At 39.3% G+C, this 9,954-nt stretch overlaps 1 protein-coding gene across 2 annotated transcripts in view; it reads right to left on the bottom strand.

Annotated features, from left to right (window-relative positions):
• Positions 1 to 4,895: 4,895 nt before the first annotated feature.
• LOC135226996 (probable E3 ubiquitin-protein ligase HERC1) overlaps positions 4,896 to 9,954 on the bottom strand; it is a 247,094-nt gene continuing 242,035 nt past the window's right edge. For both annotated transcript variants that reach the window (XM_064266723.1, XM_064266724.1), the window contains 2 exons: positions 5,330 to 5,532; positions 4,896 to 5,032 (listed from right to left, as the gene is read on the bottom strand). In XM_064266723.1, the coding sequence (XP_064122793.1) occupies positions 5,029 to 5,032; positions 5,330 to 5,532 (207 nt within the window). In that variant the 3' untranslated portion in view covers positions 4,896 to 5,028. The remainder of the gene's footprint in view (positions 5,033 to 5,329; positions 5,533 to 9,954) is intronic.

The following is a 9,954-nucleotide window of genomic DNA, read 5'->3' as shown; positions in this document are numbered from 1 at the left end:
ATCTGCTATCCAGGGCGGAGCCGGGCTGCTGTAGCCGAAGCCACAGGGCCCGGACGCACCTGTACAGACAGACCAAAGTCTGGGGTAGTCACCACACGAAACAGGAGACGACATCAGCAGGTATGGGCCATCTCAGGAACAGCAGGCACAGCCAGCAGCATCGGTAGGGACAGCCAGCGCAGCAAAACGCAGGGACAGCCAGCGCGAGCAACGGCAGGGAACAGCCAGCGCAGCAACTGCATGGACAGTCAGCCCAGAATCGGCAGGTACGGCAGCAGCACCGGAAACACAGGAAGTGGAGCAGCAGCCAGCAACATCCTGGTACCGGCGGCAGGTCCAGGGCGAGCTCTAGGGCAGCGGAAGTGTGGTCGCGGCAGCGCGGCAACCCACGAGCGGCGGCGGCACGTCCCTCCTCTCGGTACGGCGAACGGCACTTCACAGCGGCTGTAGGCAAGACTGTTACCACATGAGGCGAGTACACCAGGTGAGGAGGGACGTCGTCACCTGGAGTCGATATCGTTGTCGTGGTCCACCACTCCATGGGTGACCGCAGCAGGCCCAGACATAGAACCGCCGCCCCTGGACACTAGGCATGCCTGCAAATCGAAGGACGCCCATACCTCACCAAGGTCCACCCTCGTGGCAATAGCACCTGCGGAAATAACAAGTAGTAGTGATTAGTGGGGGGAAGTCCCCTCGCGCGGGGGGGTGAGCCCCACACCGAACGAGCGGAAGACCCCGAATACAATTGTACATCGGGCACCGAGCGCCCTCCCCCGCGCTCGACGGATCGGGCGAGGAGAAGAACCCAGATAACCTCCCCCCCGAAGGGGAAGGGCCATCTGTGGGAGCTGAGCGGGGGGGGGGGGGGGGGGGGGGGGGGGGGGGGGGGAAATTTAAATTTCTTCGTTTCCCCCACCCCCCGCACAGCACCCATGTACCCAACAATAATAATAAGAGCCCGAGAGCAATCGTGCCCTCGGCACCGATGCAAGGGCATAAGGATCAATTCCCTGACTGAGCGGAACTTGAACCAAAATAAATATTGATGCAATCAATAATAAAAAGGAATAACATGAAAAAGAATCTTGCATTACGATTCACTTCACAATGAATAAGGGCTCGGAGCGAGCGCATTTGCGCCCTCGGTACCGAGCGCAAGGGTAAAAAGGATCCATTCCCGATTATGAACGGAAACCTTGATCCATAATGAATTGATGCAATCAAAATATATATGAAAAATGAAAAAGAATACTGCGCTTGCAATTTCACTTCATACAAAATAAAAAGGGGAAGGATCAATTCCTGGGAAATAGCGGAAACATTGATCCAAGTAAATAATGCAATCTCAATAAAATATGAAAATGAAAAAGAACTACACTTGCGATTTCACTTCATTCAAATAAAAAGGGGAAAGGATCAATTTCCGGGTAAGAGCGGAAACTGATCCAAAATGAGTATTGCTACAATCAAAATAAATATATGAAAATGAAAAAGAATACAGTACATGCGATTCCACTTCCATACAGAATAAGTTTTCGTGCCGAGCGCATTCGCTCGGCAACGAGCATACAAGTCAAAAAAATATAAATGAAAAGGGCACTTACTTACGATTTTCATCTACACATTTCCAACCAAAATATAAGCTCGGAGCGAGCGCTCTCCCGCCCTCGGCACCGAGCATACACAATACAAGGATCATTTCTGGGAAAAATGAATTCCCGCACTTACGCCCTTCAGTCCCGGCACTCGGGTAATCAGAGGGCGTGGAGAAACCAAGATCCTTTAATTCACAATTGAATTCAATGGAAATAAATATGAAATGATTGTACTTACAATTCAGTTTCACTAGACAAATAGAAAAAGAAAAACACAACCATGCGAAAGCAACGACGATGAAGTGGGCAGAGAGCGATGATACACGTCTACACGCCAGCAGGCCGAAAGCAAAAGTGATTTGTTTACCTCCCAGTCGCGCGTGCGCGCCTGTCGGACAAGCAGTTAACTACCGAACCCCTTGTTCGAAAGCTTACGACCTATCCAGCTGCCGCTAGTACCTTCCTATTGTAAAAGGACCGAAGGTTTGTATGCCGTGTCGGAACAACCTATTGTTAGGACAGAAGTTTTGTTTCACATATGAACAAATTATTTATAGTCCTAAAAAATAATCTAAGCCTTCTGAGGTGTAATCTGTTACTGAAGACTTTATTTGTAGAGATTATCTGTTGTTTGGGAAATAAACTATGATGATAGTTTTAATTATATGGAGAAAATGGCTATTAATTGAAATATCTATCAATATTAATGCCAAGGCCTATGGAACACTTTTTTTTTTAACTGGCTTAAAATATCATTTTTTTATGTCCTTCTGCTCGCTTTTGGTGTATAATTTATTTATTCATAAAGTAACTTAAAGTGCAAGAGCGTGTAAATAACTTCATATGCTTTCTGGCCAGAAATTGTTAATATAGAGAAGTGAATGCTAAGTGTAATGTATTTATATAAAGTAAAGAAATCTAACACACACAGGCCTAGGAACAAAATCTTGGCTTTAACAAAAGAATCATTGGATAGGCACATATTTGGTAGTAAACCATAACTTTTTAAGTGCTTAAGAAATATAAGTGGTTAACAAATATAACTTAAATAATTTTATTTTTATGAAAAACCAAATGTTCCTCTAACAAATATAAAATAAATGTTTTCAAGATCATTTCACAAAGCTACTTCACTGTAGACCTATGTTACAGCACATGGCTCAAGTTACGCCGCCAATCTAATGGTTGCTTTACACACGCTCTGTTCACCCATTGATAACGGTGAATGCATTCTACTTTTGTATTTCCTTATTTACATTTTTTCAGTGTTCAGGAGTAAAAACAATCAAATAGGACTTTTTCTAATTTTATGGTTGGATTTGGAAGCAATGTTAATGTTAACATTTGAACTGAAGTTTGACACTGACTTTTTTTGTCAAATGCATCGACGATGAGTGAACGAAAGTTTTGAAAATGTTTTTTAATTGTTTTTCTGAAATTTGGCGACACATGATATTTTCTTACAATTTTGAAATATATGACATGTTTCACTTCATAAAACATTGTATGCAACAATCATGTTTTTGTACTGAAATAATAAATATGGATTATGTTAGATTACCAGCTAGTGAATTTTGAACTAAATCCTATGTAGTCAGGTAGCATCAGTTCTGAGCATAACTGTGCACTAAATTGTGTCATGAGATAATACAATCTTGTGTTTTCAAATTAACTGCTTTTTAATCTTATTTGCTACTTTGCTACTGAACCTGATCATAAGAGAAAAAATATTTGCTTTGTAGTAACTGGCTACTGACACTGCAGTGATTTTATATTTTCTGCTACAGAAAATTGCTCCAAAACTAAAGTTTCTTTTCTAATACACAACCCCTCATCTACCTGAAACAAAATTCACTAAAAGTTATTTTTTTCATGTAGAATGAAATAAATTTGTGCCACAAATCTTCTGCCTTGATTGAAGTGCTGATACTTTATTTAATAGTAACTTACAAAAAATATAAAGCATAACTGTACCATTAGCTGTACATATAATCACTCATGCCTAACTTCACTTCAACATTTCAAAATGAGAATAACACAACATATTAAATGGATCACTACAATCTAAAATTAGACATATGAGATTGAACAATACTGAAACATATTTGGACTTACCACTTAATGGCCATACATTAAGTACATTTTCACATGATGCAGCAATATATCTTCCTGAGGGAAGAGCAACTAAATGCTCTAATGCAGCAGGAGCTACCGAGTATGCACTTGTGCTTTCTCCACTTTGGAATATTAGTGTATGCTCCTGTGGACACATGTTTTTCTGACCTGTCTTCCAAGTGCGAACTGACCCATCATAACCACTGTAAAAGAAGAGAAAATTGAGCCAACTAAAAAATTATACAAACTCAAACAATAGTCAATAACACGATTTCAGACAAAACTTTTTTCTGAGAGCCATTATCATTTAACACTAAAAACCTCTGATTATTGAGACAATCATAAATAAAGAACGAGAAACTCAGCCAAACCAACTGTTTCCTGGCCTTAAAGGAATTACTGGAGCAACCATTACTAGCATGGTTGCAAGAAGAGGCTACAATAAACACTGCATACTATATTTTTTTCAAAAAGTTATAAATAAGGTTTTTATGATAATTATAATGTTTGATAGCATACTATTACACACAACACAATGAAGGAACATCATAACACACTAAGATATATTAAATAGAATGCCATGCCATACCTTGTGACTAATAAGTTCCTTGAGTCTATCCACATAACTCCTGATGTGCGCTCTGTATGCCCTTCCAAGTAAGCTGTTTGTACACGAGGTAATGCTCCTGTGTAGTCTGCACAATTACTGAGGCATGGCAATGAAAGATCCACATGGTTCTCAACAATTCGTGCTCGCCCTCCAATACATTCAACCTTTAACAAATATATAGATTATCAGCCTTATCTTTAGTGACCAAACAGTACTGATAAAAGTTTTGTAAAATGTAACTATTCATTCTTTCCCTGATACCAAATCTCCAGGACTGAACCTTACCAATAGTTAGTCCACACTTTCAGTAAAAAATAAAGTTATAAACCTTGAAGATATGGGCATCTTAAAATTCATCAAATTTACCTTTCCACTTTAATTTTTTATATTTACATTGCACGATAAACTTGCCATAAAGCCAAAAGAACTCTATAAGATGTGAAAGCAATTATACACTGATTATTAAAAAGTAACAAAGAATACCTTATATGTATACTACTAAACTGTAAACTGAAAATAAGAGCTATTACGTACAGTAATCCCATTTACCATCTACTAGAACAGGAACTAACCAATTGTGTAGCAGCCCACTGACGATGTGTATTTGGAAGTTTTGTTGACATAACACAAGCTGCCAATGCATTTGCCAACTGGATAGCTGGATCACCATGCCCTCCATTTGCAGTTATAGGTGATAAAGCAGCATCACCTGCAACATCAAATATTGTCTTTTTTTTAAGATAATGAATACTTAAGATTAAATAAATTATTAACCTGTACTTTTCATTTTCAATTAATTATGCACGCTGTTGTACAGTACTATACTAACAAATAAACTAACAGAAAAAATAACTTACAATTTTTTTCCTGAAAATTTTACAATCATGCATCTTGGACAGAATGAACTTTATCAATATATAATCTTCCCCACTATACAACACCTACTATAACTTTGGCATGAATAATATCTCCACACAAATTAACAAATACCTAAAAAAAAAAATACCTTTGCTTGCAATGAATCAAGGATGAATTTGCTGCTAAGAGAGATACTAAAGCTTGAGTCACGGGGAAGCTTGTCTGGTGAGTGACAGACCCCGGTTGTGCACTTCTTTGTTGCTCACTACTTAAATTCAAGTCTCCAACTTCTTCGCTGGAACCACCGACAATATCTCCACTTGATAATCCCATTGCAGCTACCATAAGATGCTGTTGATATACGGAAAATTATAAACTGAACTTTGTGAAAATGCTCACAAAAGCAAACTTTTATTCCAAACACAGAATAAAAGATAATATCACCCATTTCTAAGGCTCAAAAGCAATAAATGATGACAATTAAGATTAAGGAAAAGGAAATGCAATTAAGTATAAACAAATAATGACTGCTATATGTCTAAAGGTACCACTTACAATGTGTTGTGTGTGACACTGCAGACGATACTACTATTTATTTTCTATAGTGTCTCTTTAACTCCATCTTGCTTTTTGTATTCTTTTTTCATCTGTTCCTATTGTTCTCTTCTTACCAGAATATCCACATTTTTTAACTTCACAATATTCTAATGGCCATCTCTCATATAAAAGCAAACAAGACTATGAAACCTAGAAATGGGACTCATTGGTCTTGTTAAACTAATAAAGCTGGTCCAAGGGATTTGTTACCAAACGCAAATTGAAGATTTTATCACAAGAATGCGTAAGATGACAATCAGATGCAGAGATAAAAAGGGAATAGATGTTAAGTAAAAGATAAAAAGCAATGCAGGTGAGACGCAGGAATTTTCATGGTCACTCAATCTTTATCCAATACATAATACTCGGATATATAAAAATACATTCTATAATACTAAAGATTCAACACTGCTGATACTGAACAAGCAGTGTGCAAACTACCGTATACACCGACTTCCTTCAACACAGTCTACTGAGCCTAAAAAAATTATGCGGCTATATTACTAATAATATTTCCAGTATTAAGTAATACAACAATATAAAAACAGGATCCAACATGAGAGGAAAGTATGTGGTACACCATCAGTAGCATATTGCAAAATGTATCTTGAGTGTGAAGCCATACATAAGCACCTGTTGATCAGACAGAAATTTTATATACTTGTGAAGAAGCATTAATTCAGAAAATTATTTTTTAACCTTTTCTAGAAACAATTTCTCCTTTAATAACAATATCATGTGATTTTAAGAGGATGTAAACCTAAAGGCCTTTAACAAAAATGAATAAAAAACTAGAATAAACAATCATCATCAACCAGGGATACCAAGAAGAGACTAATGAATTTATTATTAATAATAAGAGCAACTATTAATACTACCATATCAACCCAAATCTACAGATCATTAGTTATGTCTAACTTGATCAAGTTCACTCTCATAAGAGGTAGGTGCGAGTACATGAGTATGCCTTGCCTAGCACACTACCATAGCTTTAAAAGTCTTTACATTGTTCGGTTGTAAGCCGGGGACTGCCTGTAGTTGTCTTCCAACTAATTATGTATAATTTTTTATGGGCTTAAGTAAAAATATGTTATGAACTTTGCATTGACAAGAAAAGTGAAGATACAGTTTTCTTAATTCTTCGGACACATATTACTCAATAATGCCACACCTGGCAAAACTAGAAAGGGGGCAGAGCTTCAAAATCATCGTGGTTGTTGCTTTCTAGATTTCCAGTAACTTTAAACCCTAAAGAATCTGTAGAAGTCTTACAATCATTTATACTTGAACGCAATAACAGCCTCTATATTACATATTCGTTAATGTTGGTTTGGTAACATCAGTTCAGAGTAGAATACAGGCACCACCCCCTACCCTCCCCGTTATTGGAGGGGGTTCTGGTCTCGGCAGGGTTCTGATAAGCGAAAAGTGCCATTAACTGAAATTCCGCAATTTATGGCCTGTATGGCGCTGATAACCAGTTAACTGGAGCCTATAACTAAAACTAGGCCTGTTATAGTGCCATAAATTGCCGATCTTACGCTAGACAAGCCCCATAAAACCAGATCACCATTAACCAAGTCCACCGATAACTGGGGACTGCCTGTAGTGATCATCCTTCTTTAAAACCTTTAAAACCTACCATGAAACCTTATCCATAAGTGATGTTGACACTAAAATGACGTAAAATTCATGTGTAATAGGAAACGGAACTTAAATAATGTGAGAAAATGTTTTAAAATTTGGGCAATACCAGTGGAAATCGTGAGGAACAATACAGTAATGAATGCAATATTATGAAGGGGGGAGAGAGAGAGAGAGAGAGAGAGAGAGAGAGAGAGAGAGAGAGAGAGAGAGAGAGAGAGAGAGAGAGAGAGAGAGAGAGAGAGAGAAGCATAGACCTATCTATAGGGATACTTAATTCATTATATTTACTTTGAGAGACTGAGTGATAATATTTTTTCAAATATGTTCTAGAAGAGAGAGAGCAAAATCTATTCAGGTACTTGTGATGGGGAAATGCAGAAAAGAGAGTGTTAAGTCAGTGCACAGATACCTGGGAAACAGGGCCATATGGCTGCCAAGATCATGTGTCACTATACTAGATAAGATATGAAGGGACCATAGTATTCAAGTTAATTCTCTAAGAAATTGATACCCTAATCTTGAGTTCATTTGACAGTTGCCGTAACATTCAAAGATTGTAAAAAGATGTAGAAAATTTCAACAGTAGGCTATGGTCATACTTGCTATCTTGATATAGTCTCTACTTTTGAAAATCGAAATTTCATCTGCAAATCATTCACGAAAAAGCTGTGTACAGTAAAAATATTTACTCTAACAAATAACTCTATATCTATTGCATAGGCAATTAAAAGTTTTGTATTGTGCAAAATATGCTGTTAGATGTGTAGGCCAACTCTGAACTGCTTGTAATGGAAGTATAGCCACAAAAGCTTCGAGTTGATAGCCTACTTTAACCCTGATAACAATTTCCTTTTAATGACCGTAGCACTGTAAACAGCTACTAGCATTTGATCCATGTCAACGTCAAAGTCATCAAAGTGTGAAATCCGTTACGCGCCACTGTGACTTGTGCGTTCCCGCCCAAAGCATTTGCGCTCCTCCTCACATAAAAAATGCTCTTGTAGGTTCAACTAGATTTGCTCAACCTTCCTTCGCTGTGTCGCAACATTTACTGCCATGATGTCAGCTAACTTTAAAAGCTTTAGAATATAAACATAAATTTGTATAAATTACAATTACGTACTTTGGACATACATCACGTTTTTAACTATCTGAATGTTTTTGTTTAGCAGTTTTAACTTATATCATATAATTTGCATTGTATTATCATATTCTAGAGTAAATTTAGTAAGATTAAATCTTTTCAATAAAAAACCAATGGAAAAATGACAATTTGTCGAAAATTGCATTTTTCCTAACTATACAAACCTGAGGTCCTTTAACAATAGGAAGTAGCTAGCGGCAGCTGGAACGGTCGTAAGCTTCGAACAAGGGGAGAACGGTAATTAACTGCTTGTCCGATCGTCGCGCGGCGGTAAACAAATCACTTTTGCTTTTGGCCCATGCAAAATACGCAGAGTGAGGGGTGGTATGAGGAGGGACTATATGTAAAGGACCTCAGGTTTGTATAGTTAGGAAAAATGCAATTTTCGACAAATTGTCATTTGTTCCGATACGTAATACAAACCATCGGTCCTTTAACAATAGGAAGACTCACTTCTTGGTGGGAGGAATCTGAGTCTTTGAATGAACAGACTGGTGTTCGTCCATCCCTGGAGTGCCTCCCTGGTCGTACGAGCGAGGGAGGGATCCAAGCCTCTGTCCGATTGATCGGGGTGTGCACCGCAGGATCAATGGTCAGACCTCTGGGCCGAGTACTAAGAGAGAGGCAAGCGTATCTCTTCGTACCAGCATTTGTAAGAACTTGTTCCTGTACAGGAGCAAATATAAAGTCATGGGTTTGTCTCATGTAGGCATCCACTTCCTCCCCCTTGTAGGAGAAAGTGGTGGATATACGCTCCTATCCCTAGTGAAAGGGATAGGATGGAACTCGGTCGAGTAGCTTACCTGCATCTGACTCCTTCCCAGCATGGTGACGACCGTATCCCTCTGCCCACAGGTAGAGGTAGAGAAAGATGGTGAAGAGAAGCCAGTCACACTCTCATTCGCACATTCATTCTCCCAGTCATACCAGGAATCGATGCTGTTCTGCCTGCTCGGGTGCTGGGTAAGCTTACACAACGTGTTGAGCAGCCACCACAGGTCCCAAGGAAAAAGTATCCAAGGACTTGTGGGCAATATCCCGAAGGTAGAAGGACGTGAAGGTGGTCTGGTTGGCCCAGACACCTGCCTTCAGGACCTGCGCCATGGAGAAGTTCTTACGGAACGCTAAGGAGGGTCCAATACCTCTGACTTCGTGGGCTCTCGGTCGGAGCGTACGGATGTCGTCGCTACCATCAGCCTCGTACGCTCTCCTGATCACCTCACGTAGCCAGAAAGAAAGCGTGTTCTTGGATACTTCTTTCTTGGTAACCCCAGTGCTAACGAAGAGGCGTCGACACTCAGGCCTGAGGTGCCGAGTTCTCTTCAGATAGCGCCGTAGCGCCCTCACAGGACAAAGCAGCATCTCATCCGCATCATTGTCGGTGA

Source organism: Macrobrachium nipponense, chromosome 15 (genome assembly GCF_015104395.2).
Source record: "Macrobrachium nipponense isolate FS-2020 chromosome 15, ASM1510439v2, whole genome shotgun sequence".
NCBI classification, from domain to species: Eukaryota; Metazoa; Arthropoda; class Malacostraca; order Decapoda; family Palaemonidae; genus Macrobrachium; species Macrobrachium nipponense.
This window is presented reverse-complemented; position numbering and strand designations above follow the sequence as displayed.